The sequence below is a fragment of the Cyanistes caeruleus genome, chromosome 21 (assembly GCF_971803275.1).
Source record: "Cyanistes caeruleus chromosome 21, bCyaCae1.hap1.1, whole genome shotgun sequence".
Lineage (NCBI taxonomy): Eukaryota > Metazoa > Chordata > Aves > Passeriformes > Paridae > Cyanistes > Cyanistes caeruleus.
This window is the reverse complement of record NC_141721.1, coordinates 5,408,392-5,430,922: the sequence shown is the minus strand read 5'-3', so window position 1 is coordinate 5,430,922 and position 22,531 is coordinate 5,408,392. Positions and strand designations below refer to the sequence as shown.

Below are 22,531 nucleotides of genomic sequence, written 5' to 3'. Positions count from 1 at the left end.
TTATCCTGAAGCAGCTTGGCCAACCTGGCTGCATTTCTTCCGCTCCTTATTCTCTTTGCAGGAAGAGGAGTTGGAGTCAAGCGAGGATTTCTTGGTGGTTGCGTGAGGGATTAGGAAGCTGCATCACATGTGTCCCTCCTAAGTCCCCTTTATCCGTCTGCCCCTAATCTTTTTTTAAGTCTGGACTAGCAGGAAAGGGTGAGACTGTAACTTTGGGCCTGGGTTTGGGCAGAGCTCCCACCTTGCTGGGAGACAGTGGCCGATTAAACCCGTGTGTCTTTATTTTTAACAATTCCATCTCCTTTGTTCCATCCTTGACAATCCCTCCTTGATTTTTTGTGCTCTAAATCACCCAATCTGATTGAAGCTTTAACCTCCTTGGTTTAGTCTGAGTTTACATCATCTGGGAATAGAGATCAGAGAATCCCAGAATGGTTTGGGTGGGAGAGGACCTTAAAGATCATCTCGTGCCTCCCTCTACCTTGGGCAGGGACACCTCCCAAATCCCAGCTTGTTCCAAGCCCCTTCCAGCCTGGCCTTGGGCACTTCCAGGGATGTTGCAGCTTCTCTGGACAACCTGATATTATTTTGGGTTTCTAGACAATTTTCCACAGTGCTGTTAAGCTCCTTCTCCAGCTTACTCTGACTTTATCTTAATATATATTTAATATTATTTAATCGTTTATATATTTATCACTTAAAATTGTTTCATTCTATTTTATTCCATTTTTCTACTTTTTTATTCCATCTTTGTGGCAAATCAGAGGGAGAATGGCATTCCTGGAAGAACTGCCCTAGGTTTAGTTCACAGTAGGAACCTACTGCAAGATTTGGTTCAGCATCACAATAAACCCTGCTGGAGGTACCAGTTAAAACACAGATCCTCTCTGGATTTGGCCAACTGCAATTTCTCTCTTCTTTTTTATTACCATTTTAAATAATCTTCATTTAATGGCTTAATAATTCACGTTAATGTTTAGTTTATGTGGCAAAAGATAAAAGACATGAATGGGAATAATTTCCAGCCAAGTAAAAATTCTACTAAATAGTTTTGTTCTTTTTTATTAAAAAAGCAGAGTTTAAAATATCTTTTTAAATACAGTAAAACTTAGATATTTTCCACTGAAGTATATTTGTTGCTTTGGTTTAGTCTGTCAGCAGCTTATCCTCTATCTTCTAATACTTGCAGAATCTTCAGTTCACGTTTACCAAAACCCAGAACTTCTTTCGAAGGCACTATAAATGTTTTAATAGGTAGATTTTATATTTTGAGCAGTCTGTGGTGGATGTTGTTGCCATCAGTGGCTCGAAGAAATAAGTTAAATTGTTGTGTTCATTTGCAAGCAGCTTTTGTTAAAGAAAAATAAAAGAAAAGGGGGAAAAAAAGGGGTCAAGAATTTGTTTTCCTCTTATTTCTGGAAAATGAAGATGAGCGGCTTGATAAAATGTTATCAACAAGTTCAGCTGTTAGCCATATTATCTTTAAATAATATTTGACTTTTTTTCCTCTATATTTTTTTTTTTTTTTTTTTAAATTTTTAATATCTGTCTGTAGAAAAATCACATGGTAAAGCTACATATCCTGCAGGCGAGTTCCGGGAACAGCAAAAAGAAGAGATGAAGTTCTCATTCCCACGGGCACCGCCGTGTGATGGATGATGGATGATGGATGGATGGATGATGGATGGATGGATGGATGATGGATGGATGGATGGACAGGGATGGATGGATGGATGGATGGATGGATGATGGATGGATGGATGGATGGATGGATGGATGGATGGATGGATGACTGATGATGGATGGATGATGGATGGACAGGGATGGATGATGGATGGATGGATGGATGATGGATGGATGGATGGACAGGGATGGATGGATGATGGATGGATGATGGATGGATGATGGATGGATGATGGATGGATGATGGATGGATGGATGGATGATGGATGGATGATGGATGGATGATGGATGGATGATGGATGGATGATGGATGGATGGATGGATGATGGATGGATGATGGATGGATGATGGATGGATGATGGATGGATGGATGGATGATGGATGGATGATGGATGGATGATGGATGGATGATGGATGGATGATGGATGGATGGACAGGGATGGATGATGGATGGATGGATGGATGGATGGATGGATGGATGGATGGATGGATGATGGATGGACAGGGATGGATGATGGATGGATGGATGATGGATGGATGATGGATGGACAGGGATGGATGGATGATGGATGGATGATGGATGGATGGATGATGGATGGATGGATGGATGGATGGATGGATGGATGATGGATGGACAGGGATGGATGGACGGATGGATGGATGGATGGATGATGGATGATGGATGGATGGATGATGGATAGATGGACAGGGATGGATGGATGGATGATGGATGGATGGATGGACAGGGATGGATGATGGATGGATGGATGGATGATGGATGGATGATAGATGGATGGATGGATGATGGATGGATGATAGATGGATGATGGATGGATGGATGGATGGATGGATGGATGGATGATGGATGGATGATGGATGGACAGGGATGGATGGATGGATAGATGGATGGATGATGGATGATGGATGGATGGACAGGGATGGATGATGGATGGATGGATGGATGATGGATGTTTGGGGAGGATTTCCATTCCTGGGCTGTGTTTCACATCAGGGCGATGGCTTTGGAGCCAGGGTTGCTCAGGTAAGGAGCAGACACCGTGTCCAGCTCCATGAAAGCCGAGTAGAGCGTGGTGAGCTGCAGCTCGGGCGCGCTCCCGTGCGCGCTCCCGTGCGCGCTCCCCGCCGCGCCGGCACCGCTCTCCGGCGGGCACTGAGAGGGAAAACACTGCGAGGGCACCGGGGAGGATGAAATGAGGATGAGGGGATCCACGGCAAGGCTGTCGTCTTTCAGCTCCTCCCAAAGATTCCCTGCAACAAAATAAAAACCAAAACCCACCTGGATTAGCAGATTTATTTATGTTTTCTCTCCGTATGTTTCTTTTTTTGATCATTGTGTTGCAGGAGATGTTGGTTATTAAACATAATATGTTTAATATGCTATATGTTTAATATATGTTTAATGTACTGTAATACATATATTATTTATTTATTTTCTATTATCTATTATATTTTATCTATTATATCTATTATCTATTATATTTTATCTATTATATCTATATATATTATATAATATATTTTATATAATATGTATTCTCTATAATATATAATATATAATATATAATATATAATATGTAATATATTATATATTATATATTATATATTATACATAATATATTGATATAAAATCTATTATCTATAATATAATATAATATATATATTATCTAATATCTATTATATAATTATACAATTATATATTTATATATGTATACATGTATATATTTATATATTTATATTATGTATTAATTATATATAATTTTTCTATATATAATATATATATTTAATATATTATAATATACAATGTGTTTAATAATAGAATGTGATATAACATTATCTTAATCTCTTGGGACTGAGGAAAGGAAGAGTTTCCTTGGATTTGCCTGTCTCCATATATTTCAATCTGGGAGCAAACAGTGTTAATTTAAGAAAATTCTTTCTAAAATTCTGTTAGAAATGTGTATTTACGAAGAATATAAAAAGACACCTCATAAAATATAATTGTTTGGGGTGTAGATCCTATTACTGCCTTGGGAAGAGGAAAAGATCATCCTTTTTAGCAGAGATGTGGAATCAATATTGATCAAGAAAAATGCTAACACGTTAATTTAATTAAATTTATTTATCTTGGTGCCTTTCACTTGACAATTCTCTTGTAAGAATGGCACTAAATAATTGTGCTTGAGTAGCTTTTGGTTGAAAATAGGTCTGAATTTAAAGAACATATTCTAAATGCTGTGTTGCAGTATTTAGGTGGTGAGCAGAAATGCTTTTTTACATTCCTGGATGCAAATCTGTAGCTTCCTCGGGAAACTTTTTAAAGATTTAATGCACAATTGCATGGTGTGAATGTAAAAAATGGATTTTATGGAGATTGGGATGGGATGGAGATGGGGATGGGGATGGGATGGGATGGGATGGGATTGACTGGATGACATGGGATGGTTTGGGATGGTTTGGGATGGTTTGGGATGGGATGGGATGGGATGGGATGGGATGGGATGGTTTGGGATGGTTTGGGATTGATGGAGATTGGGATGGGATTGATGGGATGGGATGGGATTGATTGGATGACATGGGATGGTTTGGGATGGTTTGGGATGGTTTGGGATGGGATGGGATTGATGGGATGGGATGGGATTGATGGGATGGGATGGGATTGATGGGATGGGATGGGATTGATGGGATGGGATGGGATTGATTGGATGACATGGGATGGTTTGGGATGGTTTGGGATGGGATGGGATGGGATGGGATTGATGGGATGGGATTGATTGGATGACATGGGATGGTTTGGGATGGTTTGGGATGGTTTGGGATGGGATGGGATGGGATTGATGGGATGGGATTGATTGGATGACATGGGATGGTTTGGGATGGTTTGGGATGGGATGGTTTGGGATGGTTTGGGATGGGATGGTTTGGGATGGTTTGGAATGGGATGGGATGGTTTGGGATGGGATGGGATTGATTGGATGACATGGGATGGGATGGGATGGGATGGGATGGGATGGGATTGATTGGATGACATGGGATGGTTTGGGATGAGATGGGATGATACGGGATGTAACAAACCTGTCTCTCCAAGATGAAAACACCTCAAACACCCACCTTGGAGGTCGAAATCGGTGAGGGACGGATTAAGAGCATCGATGTCATTGCTGAGGTCTCCCTCCTGCAGCAGCGTGTCCTGCACCGTCCTGGCCGGGGAGTGCTCGGGCAGCATCTTCATCCCGCAGCTCGGGGGGCTCTGGGCGGGCACTGGGGAATCCTGAGGGATGCCGGGCTGAGTCCGGAGCTGGCTTTGAGCCTCCCCAGCAGGGAACAGGCTCTGAGGGTCCGGCGTGTGCTGCATCAGCGCCGTGGGCATTTGGGGGAAGCCCTGGGGGGATGTGAAGCAGCCGGGCTGCTGCCCCCCCAGCAGAGCGGGCAGGGGGCTCTTGGCGTGCAGGGCTGCCGGGGTGTGGATGCCGTGAAAGCCCTGCGGGATCCCGGAGGAGAGCGAGGGATCGCACAAAGAATGGGATTGCGCTGCCATCTGCCTGGAGAGGGACGCAGCTGCAGCGCCCGGGGGGCTGCAGGACAGCAGCGAGGACCGCAGCTTCTCGCTCTTGTCTCCTATCAGGGTGTCCAGTTCTTCTGGAAAACAAAGGGAAAGTCCGCTGATTTAACCCTGGATAGCTTGCAGCAGGAATTGTGGTGTTATTCAGGAAATGGCAAGCAGGAGTGCCGGTTCTTATACATTAAAAACTCCAAAGCCTGAAATGTTTTCTTTGAAATGATGGTTGCCGAGTGAGTGTGTAATAAAATCCACTTTTAGGTTTAAAGGTTAGACACTCAGCAGTTAATCTCTTCTTTTCTATTTTCTTCTAAAATAACAATAATGCATTTGTAAGTTAGGATGGTAGTGCAATGCCACTTATATTTATATTTATATTTATATTTATATTTATATTTATATTTATATTTATATTTATTTTATATTTATTTTATATTTATTATATATTTATTATTTATTTGATATTCCTTATTTCAGCATTCTTTCTGTCACAGTGGTTGGGATTGGAAGGGGTGCTGAAAATCATCTCATTCCACCCCCCTGCCATGGACAGGGGCACCTCCCACTGCACCAGGTTGTTCCAATCCCCATCCAACCTGGCCTTTTAAACTTCAGTGCCATGTCAAGAGAGAATATTTTCTTGGTGAAGCTTCTTTGTGCTTATCTGGAAACAGCTGCAAAGCCGGGGCTACTTTAATTCTGCTTTTTAATTTTTTTTTACTTGTTTTGCCAGCCAGGAAATATCCTTAAATGTTTTCCTAAATCATGTTTAGATTCTCCTGTGGACCTTGGCGAAAGGAAAAGTTCTGAGGGGGAACTGTTTGAGAACTAAAACACCAACAAGTGACTGACCTGGCTTTGCCATGCTCTTCCTCACAGCAACTGGATCTTTCCTTTTCCATTTCTGAAGCTCCTCCTGCATCTTGTCAATCTTGGCTGGGTTCAGAGCCCACAAACAGCCTTTCCGAGAAGAATTCCCTGACTTGTTCTCAACTTTCTCAAAGCACTTGTTCAAAGATAAATTGTGGCGCACAGAATTCTTCCAGCCATCTGGAGCTGTCTGGAGAAACAAATTCAATGTAAGAACAGAACTTTGAGCTAAAAAAAAAAAATAAAAAAAATATAAGTATGTGTATATATATAACTCTGTTTTGACTGGTGAGGTTAAAAGAAATGCTGTTTAAGTTTGTGCCTTCTGCAGTGAGAAGCTTATACGTTAGAGGGAAGCCACAAAAATGTTACAGTCATGTTGTGTGGGAAGAGAGGGATCAGATAAAATAGTAACTGATCTTCTAAGCAAAAAGGTTGTCAGAGACCTGCTGGATCTTTGAGAGTGAATTTGCACATCACAAGAATGATGTGTGTAAAAATTCACGTTCTAAAACTAACAAGAAATCTATCAGGATCTGTTTTGGAACACTAGAAATATCATGTGCTGTCTGAGCTCAAATTCAGTGTCCAGGCAGACTTCAAAGGGATTTCTTGTGCTACTGTAGGTGGAACTTTGTGTGCTGGCTAATTAAATAACCAAATGGTTTAATCACAACCAGATGAGATACAGCTTTCCACAGCTGATCACTCATCTCTGTGCTTTGCATTTATTTTAAACTCAGCAGTAGCAGCTGCAAGGTTCTTTATACTGGATCATTAAAACGATTCTTTTCTTCTTTGCCAAAAAATCCTCCTATTTTCTTTTTAATTCCCCATAAGAATTGCAAGATATGAAAACAGCTCTCTGAATTGTGGGGATGTTGTCTGTGGCTATTAATTCATATTCATGGGTGCAAATATTTGTCATCATAACTGTTTATATCAAGCAGAGAATTATTGAACAGAGAGCACGAGGAATACATATGGATTTCCACAGTCTTTTTTATGTTAAAAATTAGAATTTCCCTCTTAGGTTCATTAAGGGTTTTTTTTCCCATTTTTCCTTATTAGTAATAGGATCCTTCTCTCATAGAAAGACAGATTGTTGATAATTTGATAATTTCTTTAATTGTTACCTAGTCCATCAGGCTTCCTGTAAGACCATCTTTTATAAACGGATCCGAGTCCCTTTGGGCTCTCACAAGGCAGACTGTGAATTTTGAACACACTTTGATGAAATTATTTTATCAGGATTTAATTTTTTGTACACACTTTTATTTATAAGGAACATAAAATCTGTTGTTTTGTAGCTTGTAGCTTGTAAATTATGTGGATTAAGGCATTAAAAGCCTTATTGATGAATTGAGGGTGAAATGTAATACTTCCTTATTTAAAAAATGAATAAGTGTGGAATTAAATACATATTATTGACTAAAAGAGAAACTATTTTCCCTTCAGAGCAGCAGAGTTTCTTCCATTTTGGCCCACCTGATGTCAGCATTTCACCGTTCTGTGTCATGGGTGAGACAATACAAATTGTAATGAGAAGGGAGAAGAGAAGAGAAGAGAAGAGAAGAGAAGAGAAGAGAAGAGAAGAGAAGAGAAGAGAAGAGAAGAGAAGAGAAGAGAAGAGAAGAGAAGAGAAGAGAAGAGAAGAGAAGAGAAGAGAAGAGAAGAGAAGAGAAGAGAAGAGAAGAGAAGAGAAGAGAAGAGAAGAGAAGAGAAGAGAAGAGAAGAGAAGAGAAGAGAAGAAGAAACCCAAACCTTTAAAACCTTTTCTTATTTTATACATAGCTTTATAAAAAAAATTTTGTACATAGCTTTTTACAAAGCCTTTTCTTATATTAAACATACCAAGTCAGTTTTTTTCTCCCTTGCAGATAATATTCATGTGATTTCTGGTAGTTTCAAAAGTGAATAAAACTGTTCCTGGCAGGGAAGTTGTGTATTTAGCTACTGAACAAGCTGACCTGGAAGAATATTCCTGTTTCTTGCCCTGCACACAGGCTTCACACACCCCTGTGTGTACCTAGACAGGATAATTGATGTTTCTGCTCAGATGGGAGTGGCACAGGCTTCTCAGAGGTTTTCAGAACATGTGGGGGTGTAAATTAGGAGATGATTTTAGAAACTGTACGATTTAAAAGCACATGGATTGATTTTGGAGGCTGCTGCTGGGAGCTGAGCAGGTTCTTGCATTAAACTTGGGATTGCTGAGCTGTGAGAATTCTTTTGCCCAGGTAGGGCTTAACACACTCAGCATGTTTAGTGAAAAACCACCAGTTTTTAGAGCAGATGTGATGGTTAAATGAACAAACTTTGGCTGCTGGGGTTGCTCTTTGAGTAGCTGGGTTCTCCTTGCTGTGGCTGATTTTGGCCACGGCTGTGCTCAGCAGGGTGGGGATGGAAGTGGAGAATCCTAAAATCAGCTGGGGAATCCCAAAATCACTGAGGTGGGAAAATCCCTCTTGAGGTCACCGAGGCCAACAATTAACTCTGCCAAGGCCACCAGCAATTCCTGTCCCCAGGTGCCACATCTCCAGCCCCTGGACACTTGTATCACACCACAGACCTCTCTGCCCTCTCAGCCCACTGGCAATAACTCCAATTAAAAAGATGAAAGCTTTTTGTTACACTCACTAATTACTACCAAAAAAAAAAAAAAAGAGAAAATTATTGTCCAGCCTCACTGATCCTGACCAGCTCTTGAAGTTTAAAGAGTTCAGTGATCTTGCAAAACCCTTTCTCTTTAAATCTAGGTCTCAAGAGAAGGGAGAGGTACATCAAAGACTAATTCAACTTTAGCTGCGTAGATATTTTTTTTCCTTTTATTTTTTTTTTTTTTAGGACGTAGGAGTTGGATTGCCCTGTTTCAAATAGAAATGAGATTGTTGCATCATAGAAACTAAATTTGCTGTGGCAGCAAATCCCAGTTAATTTGACTCGGCTTGTATCATCCCATGTCTCCCAGCAAGGCTCTGTGTGCACTTGGCTCTCTTTTTCTCTCCAACCTAAATTGCTTCTCCTCTCCCTGTTGTTTCCTGCTTTTCAGTGAGTGCTGGCAGCAGCAAAATGTCCTTTGCTGGTTTTTATGTGATTTTATTTTAATGAAGACTCTCCAAAAGCAGGGAGGATGGAGGATGTTAATTTTTGCCATATATTGGGAATTCTCTGCTGTAAAGACAGGGCAGACAGGGATTGGTGACTGTAAATTTAATATCTGACTGCTTATTCTCCCCTGCTTATTTTGAGGATGTTACAGTCAGATACATTTGGCTGCAATTGTAAGTAAAATGCAAAAATAAAACTGCCACAAAATAGGGAATGTTTGGGTGGTACCCCCTGCACTATTCTCTTCCTACAGCAGTAACTTCACCCTCATCAGTTTTTAAATGAATTTTAAAATAGATATGAGGTTGTGAAGAAGCAGGAAGGAGCAGGATGGTGACAGCTGGCACAGCCACACTCCTGAGTCCCAGGGATTCTGCCCATGCTGGCAGCAGCAGCATTTGGTTTAAAACTGCCAATTAATTTTACAATCAATTGTGTTGTAAGACAATAGAGAATTAATTTCAGTTTGATCTGATGGATAAGTGCTCATGCCTGTAAAAATTATTAATAATATTCCCTCCTCTCTGCTTGAAACTCTTGCTATTTTCCTGTGGATTCCCCTGGGATTTCTAATGGGAGATTTCTTTATTTTTTCCTGCCTTCTCTTGCTTGTAACAAATGATGGAGTAGTTATTGATTCCTTTGGGAGGAAATCTGGGAATACAGGTGTGTGATGGATCCTGGCAGTTCTTTCTCTGTGATGTGTATTTTTCTCTGATTATTGGTATATTCAATCTTCTTATTTTTTTTGTGTGCACTCTATTCAACCTCACTGTCCAAAACCACTGCAGAATTGTTTTGGAACATTTATTTTTCATTATTCTCAGTGTTCCTTTATTATAAATGTTTGAACTGCCTTGCTGTGGCTGTTTTAAATTTGCCTTGATTGCCACAGGGCTATTTGCAATAGGAAACAGGACGGACTCACTGGCTTTATTTTTATTTTTGGGCCTTGCTCACAGCTGAGGTCACCCACTGTGGGCTTCAGCCAGGTGCTTTTGAAGAATCAGCAGAAATAAAGCTCTGAGTGGAGCAGCAATTGATGATTCCATTACAACTCTTTTAAAAAAAAAATCTTAACTAATCCTCCTGCTCTTGGATCCCTGTGCTGACCGAGCACTTTCCACTGGCATTCCAAGTGTGAGGAGCCATTCCCTCACAGCAGGAATCCAAATTTCAGTGGTGCTGCTGCAAACCACCCTTTCCCTCCCCAGCTCACCGTGTAATTATCAGCTTAGTGCCATTATCACTTTTCTTTGTGCAGGGCATGCACGGGATGCTGTTGCCCAAGATGAACATCCCAGCTCCAGGATGGAGTGAGATCACCTGGAATCCTCTGCTTCCACAGCAGTCTGGAGGTGCTGCTGGTGGCAGAGGAAGCTACAGGACCAGTTCTGCCTGTATTTGAGACCTGAGAGGAAGCAGTGAATGTGTTTTTAAAATTATTTCCCCTTTTCATGGTGGGGAATGGTCACTGTTACACACCCAAGCTCACAGCTGGAACAGTTCTTAATATCTTTTTTGAGTTAAATATCAGCACATTACATTTCTGCCTAATGTAATTTTCTAGGTGCAAAATGTTGGGGAGCTTGTGATCATAAAATTCTGTAGTGTGTAATTGATTTGGTATTAATCTCCTAAGAAATGATCCCTTTTCATAGCTGGAATCCCATCCCTTGTTCTCTCTGCTGACAGACAAGCCTAGAGGGAGATTCCCCTCCCCATCCCTGTGGAACTCACCTTAAAGTAAGGGAAGTGTTCCGTCATGAAATTGTAAATCTCACTGACTGGCAAACTCCCTGTCTTGCTGTTTTTAAGAGCCATGAAGATCAGGATGCTTTAGGGAGAGAAAGAAAATCATTTTAGCCTCTTCTGACTCCTCACAACCAAGAATAGATCATTTTTTTCACGCTGTGTGTGGTTACTCTGACTTTCACTGCCATAGCACAAATACAGAGATAATTTTACGTTTCCACTCAGTTGTTTCCAACAATCTCCTTAACTCCTACAGGTAATTCTCCAAGCTCATCTAGAAGGGCCTGGGTTTAAAATAAAATAATATAGAAAGTAGAATCAAGAGCTCCAAATCCTGCTGCTGTGTCGTTATTGAGGGTTTTCTTTGAATGCTTAAACTGGTGAAGGCCACAAAGAGAACCCAACCGACAGTGACAGAGCAATAATTAAAATTTAATTGTCAGATCTACTTTGGGGGCTAAACCCACGTGGTGGCTGCCATAGCTGATAGGTTTTCTAGGCATTTCCTTGTTCCAGTAACTGGGAAAAAAATCAGTTTTAATCCAGGTGCTGGAGTAGACAAGTGAGTAGGACCGGTCTTGTGCAGATGAAATTTGCAACACCTAAAATTTTGCATTAGAGAAATGCCTAACTTTTTTTTTTTTTTTTCCCCCTTTAGAGAGTGATCAAGTCTGTTCCCCTCCTTTTCAACACTCAATTTCTCTGTGCCTTGGCTGGCTCCAGAGTCTGGAAGGTTTTGTGATCCGTAGGGACAGGACAGAACACCCCGGGAACGAGACAAATCAGAGCGAACGTGTTGTTGCAAACGATGCTGGAAACCGGCCAGGGGCAAACAGGGTATTTCCTGTAAGGTGAGGGCTTGGAAAAATATTGTATTACCTGTAGGAGTAGATGGGTTTGGGAAACAGAGGCTGCTGGGATTCTTGGCTGCTTTGAGGAGCGATCCTTTGGTAGGGGTAGTGCGAGGAAGCGATGTAGGTCACGGGATAGCTGCCTCCTGAGGGGTACTGGGGGACAGCAGAAATGTTATTTGCTTTAGCAACCAGCTCTGAAAATATTCCCTTATAACAGCATTATTTCTGAGGATTCTGCATGGGAAAAAGTATTTTTTTCTTTATTGCCTGCAATGTGAAAATTGTGAGGAGCTGTGTCCTATTAACTGTCCCCAGATAACTCCTAATTTTATAGACCTCAAGCTTATCTCTCTTCACCAACCTCTTCTGAGGGATTTCAGCCTCCCCTGAATGCACACAAATGATAAATGATGTCATTTTATTGTCATTAAAACCCCAAACTATAATATATAATATATAATATATAATATATAATATATAATATATAATATATAATATATAATATATAATATATAATATATAATATATAATATATAATATATAATATATAATATATAATATATAATATATAATATATAATATATAATATATAATATATAATATATAATATATAATATATAATATAATATATAATATATAATATATAATATATAATACATAATACATAATATATAACATATAACATATCATATATCATATACCATATACCATATACCATATATATCAAATATATATCAAATATATATCATATATCATATAAACAAATGAAGTATAAAATACTTCAATGTTCACCTTAGAAAAACCAGCTGAGGAAGTAGAGCTGCTAAAAACGTAGGAAGAAACAGGGAAGTTTTGCCTGAGCCTTATTTGGGGTTGTGTGCTTTTTGTTTTCTTACTTTTTTCTTTAGGTGGAGAGGATACAGAAAAGCAAATATTGGAAGCATATAACATTTGCTCCTAAGGGAACAGCATCCCAAAATCTCTGTTAAATTTGCTGTTACCGTGCAAGGCAGGGAAAAAAAACAACAGCAAACAACAGAAACTTGAATAGATGCACCAGAATATAATTAAGATTAATGTAATATTATGGAATATTATGTAAATAAAGTCAGTGATGTCATCCCAGGGGTCAGGAGAGCAGCACATGAGACATTTTGGAGCTGGTTTCGCTGCTCCCTGTCTGTTCCCTCGCAGTCAATTCCAAGGAAAAGATTTCTCCCCAGAGCCAGGAGCTCGTGTGCTGTTAAGCACCACCTCAAGTGACTTTCCCACTCCATTTGCTCTGTCAGAGAGCTAAAAAGAATAGCCAGGACCCCTAAAAACAGACAATATTTATGCCACACTTTTATTTATTTATTTAAATATTTATTGCCTTTCCCCTGGGACCACCACAGAAGCTCCCTGAGGAATGCTGACCTATCTCTGCAGGAGATTTCTAAACCAAGCCACTCTAAAGTGATGGGATCACCAAAAAAACACCTGGAAAACCAGAGATGATCCACACAGACAGCCTGGATCGCACCAGAGTTTCCACAGATTTGTTCTCAGCTTTTTAACACAGCACTTGGTCTTTCTCTTTTCCCCAATATTCCACATTTTTCTTCCTCAAATTACAGTTTGAACCTGCTGGAAAGAGACTTTCAAGAGCAGAGGAACACGATCCAGTTTAGGTAAGATAATATCAGCTGGCTCTCTGGGAGCACGAGAAGGATTTCTGCCTCTTCCAGATGCCAGGGGTGAGGGCCTGGCCAAAATTAGAAGTCACATCCTATTAAAAAATCTACCTGGATGCCTTCCCTGGCACTCAAAGGTTGCTGAGCCCTGTCCTGGTGTTTTACTGCTCAGCTCCAGCAGTTCTGTGCCATGACATTTGTGTGGTTCCTCTGAAAAATTATAATGTAGCTCTCAAGACTCATTGGGAAAAATCCCCTGGACGTCTCCTTAGTTTCTAATTGTAATTCCTTCATGTTTTTTTGATCAATAGCTTTGGCTGCTCTTGGTCTTTGTCTCCTTAAAACAGCAAAATATTCACAGATTAAATATTTTAATAAAATATATAAAATAAATAAATATTATTTATTTATTCTGTACTTTGAATGATTAATGTCATTTTCTCTGTAATTCTATGCTGGCTGCTGGAGTTTCTCTTGCCTGTTTGCTTTTATCTTTCTACCACTGAGCTGCCTGAAATGGAATGTGGAAAGCCAAACTGAATAGACACAGTTGTTTGCATGGTGAAAGAAATGAAATGAACATAATTAATCATGTCCTGCCTTGTTAAACTAAATACTGGGCACAATTAGAGTCTCCAGAGCAGCTGTAAACTAATTTTCGTGTGCAGTGTGGTGCTCCCTGCCTTGTGCACTGGGTGCAGATTTTTCCCCAAGAGTAGAAAACCGGGCAATTCCTATGATAATTCTGATTTTTATTGGTTTTGGTGGCTCTTTGAAAGGAAACAAACACTAAATAAGGCTGGTTTTGATGTCATCATGAAAGAGCTGGGTGTTTTAGGGATTATTTCTGTTTTATTGGTTTCATTAGTCCTTTTTGAGGGAAGGGAGGCTGGGGAATGGGCTGGAATGACAGGCTGGAGCTGGTTTTACAGTCTCCATGGCATGAAAGGTGTTTTATGGTGGGTGGGTGAGTGACTCCAGCCAGTGTCTGCTGCTTCATTTGGGTCAATAATAACTCATTTTTCTTCTGAGTCACCACTCCTGTTGTGTCCAGCAAAGGGGAAGGTGAGGCTGTTTTATCATCTGGACAGAATTAATGAAGGGGTTGAATCCCTCTCATCCCTCTAAGAAAAGCTGAGGCTCGGTTTGAACATCCTTCACTCCAGGGCCCGTTCTCCAGAACTTCCTTGGAGTGATTTAACTTGCACTGCCCCATTCCAGCTGGAAATGTAAAACATTAATAATGGGGCTGCTCCATGCAGGAGAGGTTATTCCACTTCTCCTCAGCTGCATCCCATGTTCTTTTCATTTTCCAGCATGTGATTATGGCACAGGGATAGCAATTTCTACCTCTTTTACCTATTTTCTTTTTGTAAATTTTTAAATAAACAATTACTCCTGAGCAGTAGAACACGTTGCCAGACTTTTTCTATGTTCACATTAAGAACAGGAATTAAAAAGTCTGACAGAAACCTGCTGCACTTCTTAAAGAGAAATCTTAGGAGGTTTGTCCCAGTGCCAGGCTGCAGGTGGATGGAGGATTTTCCTCTTGGTGCTTGTTGGATCTTGCCTGGCAGCTCCCAGGAGCTTTTGGTCTGGAGCATTTTGGGATGTGATCAGTACAGAAACAGCACTGGTATCAAATCAGCAGAGTGGATAAACAAATGAAGAATATTCCATGAATTTTGGGATGTGGTCAGTACAGAAACAGCACTGGTATCAAATCAGCAGAGTGGATAAAGAAATGAAGAATATTCCATGAATTCACAAGCCAATTTCTGCATGCAGAAATGGCATTTTTACAGTGAGTGAGGTACATGGAGCTGTGACAAATCCACAAGAGTTTATATTTATAAACTATTTATAATAGTTGATATTTGCTGCAGAGCTTTCTTTTTCTATTTATTTTCTATTTTCTTCTAAAATAACAATAATGCATTTGTAAGTTAGGATGGTAGTGCAATGCCACTTATATTTATATTTGTATTTGTATTTGTATTTATATTTACATTTATATTTATATTTATATTTATATTTATATTTATATTTATATTTATATTTATATTTATATTTATATTTATATTTATATTTATATTTATATCTATATCTATATCTATATCTATATCTATATCTATATCTATATCTATATTTATTTATATTTATTTTATTTTTATTTATATATTATTTCATTTATATTTATATTTACATTTTTATATTTATGTTCCTGTATTTATATTCATATATTTACATTTATATTTATATTTATATTTATATTTATATTTATATTTATATTTATATTTATATTTATATTTATATTTTATTTATATTTATATCTCTATCTCTATCTCTATCTCTATTTATTTATATTTATTTTATTTTTATTTTATATTTTATTTATATGTATATGTCTATGTATATGTATGTATATTTTATCTATATTTATATTTTATTTATATTTATATATATTATTTCATTTATATTTATATTTATATTTATATTTATATTTATATTTATATTTATATTTATATTTATATTTATATTTTTTACATTTATTTTTGCCTTTTATCACTTCTACTGAGTTTAAGGGTGAGAAGAAAACAACACAAGTAAATGAATTATGGCAGTGTCGATAAGAATTTAAAGACTGTTGCCTTTTTGCCACGTGTCAGGGGAAAATAAGGCTCAGAAAATTCTGGCTGGTGGAAAATCAGTGTGATAAGTGAAATAAAAAGCCAGGAGTGCTGAGTGTTTCCATGACTCTGTAACACGACACAAATTAACAATGAAATGTCACACAGGAACCCGGGTTTGGTTTTCTTTGCCCAGATTGAAATCCCTGCTGTGTCAGTCATTGTTTTATACTCCATGAGCTGAACGAGACTGTGGATGCCACAAAATCTGTCATCAGATCCCATCAGCATCAGAGACAGAACTCAGGTGTGAGCTTTTATCTTCACGTGTTTGGGAGTTTCCTTGAAGTTTCACTTAATTCAGTTCTAATGGTTGGGGTGTTTTAGAGTTGTGCTGGTTTTGTACTTGGGTTTCTACCTAAAAATCTGAAAAATCCTCCTTGCCTTAATTTCACCTCAAGTTTTTTTCCTTTACTTGCTTGAAATCAGCATTTTTTTTATCCTAAAGATCTCACTGAAAATATTATACCTTGCAGGTAATTGAGCCTAAAAGAGGAAAATTTCAAAGCATTGAGCAGCTCCACCCTTTACATCTGAAGGACATTATTTGAAGTGTCAATAACAAAATTGCATTACAGAAGAACAACCCTAATCCTGCACCTTCTCCTGCATCATCAGCATCATTCTCAATTATGCTTCAGCTGAATAATCCTTCTCTGGGGATGTTGTAAGAGGCAAAAAGTTTCAAAAGAGATGTGTGTGCCATCAAGCATAAGGAAAGTGAACATTATTTTTGCTGTTCCAATTTTACTTTAAAATATTTTTCTGTGTTTGGTTTGAATTTTAACGGTCACATCTTCTTAAGGTTTTTTCTTCTGAAGTTAAAGCACAGTTAATTCAGATCCTGAAATATCAAGGGTTATGTTAATAATTTATCTGGCTTCAAAGCAAATTTTCTCGAGTGTAATGGTGAATATATAAATATGCAGTACCAAAATTCCATTTCCACAAGTTTTGTTGGTTTTTTTCTTTCTTCTTTTCCTTAATAACCATCCTAAAGTTCATTTAGCTGTTCCTCTTTTTCAGCCTTATTCTCATAATGTGGGCAAATAAACACAGCCCTGCAAACCCACACATTATTAAATCCTTTAAAAAAATTATTGTTGTCACAATTATTGCACCATCTGAGCGCTAAAAATCCATTTTTTAGGATTTTGGTGTACTGACCTGATGGAAAGGGTGTGAGGGGCAATACATCTGCTGCACCTGGGGCTGGTAGCAGTACAAACCAGGCTGCCCTTCCAGGGGCGATGTCCTGAGCTTCATGTCTGAATCCTGCTGGAAAATATTCAAGGGAGGAGTTCTTAGAGAAAACAGCTTAATTGAAAAGTGGATAATTCTGTCAGTCACTGTCCAGATTTGCCTTCTTTATATTGATTTTTTGGGATTTAGTTCTATCTTAGGAGGAGTTCATAGGGGTTGGGCTCTGTTTTAGTGGTGCAGATCTGGGGATGATCCATCCCTGGAGGTGTCCAAGGTGAAAGGGGCTTGGAGCACCCTGGGAGAGTGGAAGTTGTCCCTGCCCTTGGCAGAGGGTGAGACTGGATAATCCTCAATGTCCCTCCCCACCCAAACTCCCTAATTCCATGCAGACACCAACCAATTCCTGCATTTCCACAGCTACAATTTTAAAAAAGGAAATCCCAGGCCACGTTCCATGCAAAGAGCAATTCAGAAAACGCCAGGCTCCCTTGAAATTTTAATTTTTTCTCTCCCTTCACACACCAACCACACACTCCAGCTTTCATTCCTGAGTGTGCACAAGAGTCTCCCTCTTTTTTTCCTTCTCCCTGATTTTATCTTGCAGGCTGGCAGTGCCTCCAGCTGCCTCTGGAATTCTGGCATTAGATGGAGGGTGAGCTCTTTTATGTACAGGAAAGAAGTGGCAGAGAAAAATCACCCTGGGCTGACTACAGGGTTCAACCCTATCAGGAATATGTAAAAATGGAGGAATTCAGTGAGAATCTTGTTTTTTCAAGAATCCTTCTGCTTTAAAGCACAGCCAGCTTTTGTGGCATTTTACTCTGTCTAAAAAATATTAATAAATAAACAAACATACACATTATTTCTTATATGTATTTTTATATATCATGCGTGTAGTGTATCTAATATACATAAAAACATTCGTGATTCTTATGGTATATTATTAGAAGCACAAATTAGACTTGGTTTGATTAATAAACATCAGTGTTATTTTGGTGGCCACCAGATGAAGGTTTTCAGAAATCCCGATTTTCCAGCAGCATGGAAGTGATTTAAAAGTGGGAAGTTGGGTGCTGGCAGAACCAGACACCAACAGGGAGTAGCTACAAGGGCTTGTAAAGGGCTCCTGCAGTGCTGCCTTTGCATCCTGCACATCCTGCAGCCCAGGGATTCGGGAAGACAATGGGAATTTATTTTGCTCATAGGTTTTGTGCTGAACTCCTCTGACCTAGATGAGTGTTTATCCAGGAAATAAGAGATTTAGATCAATTTCCTCCTTAACCTGGATGGCTTCAATCCCCAGGTATGTTCCCTGACAACATCTCTCCATTACCTGGTCTTAATCCAACTAAGACTTTTTATTTTTTTTCTAAACTCCTTTTTCATTTGGTAGCTGTGAACTCTTCCTCTCCCAGCTCAGGGCCCTCCTCTGGCAGGTGGAGTTGTTCTTTTTGGCTGCAGCAAGATAATCTTTACACCTTGGATCACAGCAGAGATATTGTGGAGATACTGGAGGTTAATTTAATTTGCTTTTCAGGGATCTCTGCTGCCCTAAATAGGCAGTTGCCTCTATCTAGTATTGAAATCAGCCCAGGTAACTTTACACTGCAGAAATAAACAGAACTGATATTTATTTTTATTAATTTTTGGTGGCACTGATGTCTTAGAGTTTCTCTTCTGTTTGTACTGAGCAAAGTGCAGCTGAGCTGAGGTGTTGGACCAAATCTGCTCCACATCCTCATGCTTGAAAATTCTATTTTGTGACCTTTTTTCTCTTGAAAACACCAGCTGATGACAAATCTTGTTGCCAGGGGAGCATTCAGATAGTCAGGATTCGTGTGCCCCATCTAATGGAAAATCATTTGTCCTTGTGCATCTTTCTGAGGATTGTTTGAGGAAAAGACCAGAAAATAGAGAATTTGGACAAATAAACATGGGTAAGTCTAAATTGGACAAATAAACGTGTATATGTCTAAATTGGCCAAATAAACATGGATAAGTCTAAATACACTTTCCCTGAGCTCCAGCCTAGCTTGACAGAATGAGAAATACCAATGTGGTCACACAATAATAAGAAAATACTTCCAAATGCACATTTTTTACCACTGAAAACAGGGAAAACAATTACAAAAAACCACTGACCATGACCTGAGAGCCGTGCTCCTGGCCTGTGCTGCTGAACTGGAGGCTGTTACACCACGGCTGCTCCGTTGAGATGTTTGGGATATGGGTGGGAAACACCTCCGGCTCCTCGGGAGCCGCGGATCCCGGCAGAGCCTCGAAGCCATCGATGCTCCTGGGAGTTTTGAAGGGAGAAGCTTCTGGTGGCAGGGCCTGGTGTGATTCCTGGAAAACATCCTCGCTGATCTGCCTCTTGTAAGGGTGGAAGGGGTTCCTGCTGCTCTTGAGGAACCGCTCGTAGTTCCCGGCGGCGTTCTCCTCGTAGCTGAACCGCCGGAATTTCTCCGTGCTGAAGGATGCCTTGAATTTGTTCTTGCCACAGGGGATTCCTTGGCTCACAGGGAACCTCCCGTGGATTTGATCCTGGGATGGGGAAGCAGGGCTGGGGCTGGGAGAGGATTCTGAGCTCTTCCTTTCTGTCCTGGTGTCTGGCTCATAGGGTTGGCAGCTGTAACTGGGGTTATCCTGGGATGGGATATTGGCATTGAGGTTAGTATTTAAATCTGAGCAAGTGTTTTATTACTATTTTCATTATCTGAGCTATTCATTTATATAAACTTTAAAATTCATATTTTAATTGCATTAAAAATGCATTTTTACTGGTAAGCATTGTGTGGTTGTTTGGCATTTAAGGAAAAAATGAAATGACCACCTTCATGCAGAGAAGCCTCAAAAAGATCTCAAGGGGTTTTCTGGTTGCTTAGTATGCAAAACTATTCAGCAATTAATAAACAAAAGCAAAAAAAAATTATAATAAATATATATTTAATATATGTAACATTATAATATATTATAGATTATATAATATATTATATTATATAATAAATATTACATATTAAATATTACATATTATATATTACATATTGTATATGATATTATCTATTATCTATTATCTATTATCTATTATCTGTTATCTGTTATATATTATATATTATACATTATACATTATACAATATACATTATACATTATATATTATCTATTATCTATTATCTATTATCTATTATCTATTATCTATTATCTATTATATATTATATATTATATATTATATATTAATATTATATATTAATATTATATGTTATATGTTATATGTTATATGTTATATATTATATATTATATATTATATGTTATATATTATGTAATAAAAAAAAGCAAAAAGGGCTTTGAGCATCCTGGTGTAGACTGTGGCACACAACTGGATGATTTTAAGGTCCCTTCCAGCCCCAACCACTCTGTGATTCCACCAGAAGACTGAACAATCCTTGAAAAACACCTTGTCTCTCTGGTCTGAGCATTGCAGGGAAAAGCTGAGGAAGATCAGTGATGAAGGATTAAACGACAGGAATGTGATAAGTGCAAGTCTTGTTTAGTCAAATAAGCTTGATCTCATCCCCTGATGATGTTTCAGGCTCCAGATTTGCTGGTGGTTACATCATTTCCCTTCACTGAGGTGGCCACACTCATCTGGAGACACAAGGCAGGCTCTGGACAGACACTTCAACATCCCTGTCTCATCTCCTCCCCTCCCTCCTGCCCTTCAGCAAGGACAGAACACCAAAGTGCTCTTTAATGTGGAGGAGAAGGGCTGGGGCAGGGCTGGAGTCTGGATCCTGGCACTGTAAATATGCATATTTCCTGACATCAGGGATGAGGAATTACTGGGTGCCTTTGGGAAGACAGCCAGCAGTCAGGAGCAGGGTGCTGTGTCCAGGGACAGGGGAAATGGAATGTCCCACCTTCCATAAAAAGGCAGATTATTGAGTGGTCCCTCCCCTCCTTCTCTCTCCAAAGCTGGGTTTTGAGAAATCCCACAAGGGAAATCAGGATAAATCCAGAGCTTTCTGCAGTGGAACACAGCACAGCTTTTCCAGTCATTTCAAGGAATGGAACAGAACATTTAGCTGGAATTTCAGATTAGTTGAGCAGGATAACTCAGGATTCAACCCTTCAGGAATGAAACTTTCAGCATTTGCTTTGTCACCAGTAGATTTGGTGGGATTTAGTCCAGAGCTGAATGTTGATTGTGATCTTTGAAGAAAGAGATGTGGGCCAGTTTTACTCACACTTTGCTGGACTGGGGATATTGAATCCCCCTGTGCCCTCATGAGGTCCTGCTGCTCCCTTTCCAGAGTGTCCGAAGGAGAAAATTTAATATTGGACTGGTCCTGGAGTAGGGAAACCATCACCAAACCCACGGCAGACAGGAATCCTGTGAAGGCAAAGATCAAATTACAAAAAGCACTTTTTTAAAGCTTGAGCTGTGAAACAAAGCCCTTGGTGGGTGCAGGTGCTGGACAGGCCTGGAGCCACCCTGAGGAATTCCTGATTCCATCCTGATGATGGAATTATTTTTTAACTCTTGAAGAAATGTTCTGTAGATGCAATTCCAACGAAGATGGGGTTTCTATGGATTTACCACACATTTTTTATCAAAATAAGCACTTTGTTTTCTGTAGGAACATACATTAATGAAAATGTATTGTTTTGGGGTTATGCAAATTTAGCAATGTCACTTTATTAAGAGATTGGGATATAAATGCACCCCAGTTGTTTTCAGAGGGACTATATTAAAAAAAAATATATTTTTCATTACTCAGACTGATGGTTACAACACACTTATATTTTCACTTTTATTTTTCATTAGTCCCAATCCCTTCAGCCTTTCTGTTCTGTTTTGCATGTCTTAAATGTATCTGAGATATGTAAATAACTCAATCATTCCATCCCTGTTTTTGTTAGTTGGATCTCCTCTCAAGTTCCCAATCTTTGATCTTTGGATATAGGAGCCACATCTGATGGTGTTCTTTGGATTAAAAGGAATAAATTTCATCTTCTGGTTTTTTGTTTTCTACCATGATTTTTTTTTTTTCCTTGTTCACTGTAACCTTAGAGTAAAACAAAAGGAGAACTTGCATCCTTTTATGTCATGCACTAAGTTT

The 22,531-nt window shown here is 39.1% G+C and overlaps 1 protein-coding gene across 1 annotated transcript; it reads right to left on the bottom strand.

The window, feature by feature from the left end:
* Window positions 1-2,191: 2,191 nt before the first annotated feature.
* FOXN1 (forkhead box N1) lies at window positions 2,192-21,775 on the bottom strand. The gene is made up of 8 exons (XM_023939483.2): window positions 21,656-21,775; window positions 19,556-20,059; window positions 17,378-17,488; window positions 11,873-12,000; window positions 10,979-11,075; window positions 6,110-6,317; window positions 4,810-5,337; window positions 2,192-2,952 (listed from the first exon to the last, which is right to left on the bottom strand). The coding sequence occupies exons 1-8, from the start codon at window positions 21,773-21,775 to the stop codon at window positions 2,687-2,689; spliced, it is 1,962 nt and encodes a 653-aa protein (XP_023795251.2). The 3' UTR covers window positions 2,192-2,686.
* Window positions 21,776-22,531: the final 756 nt, after the last annotated feature.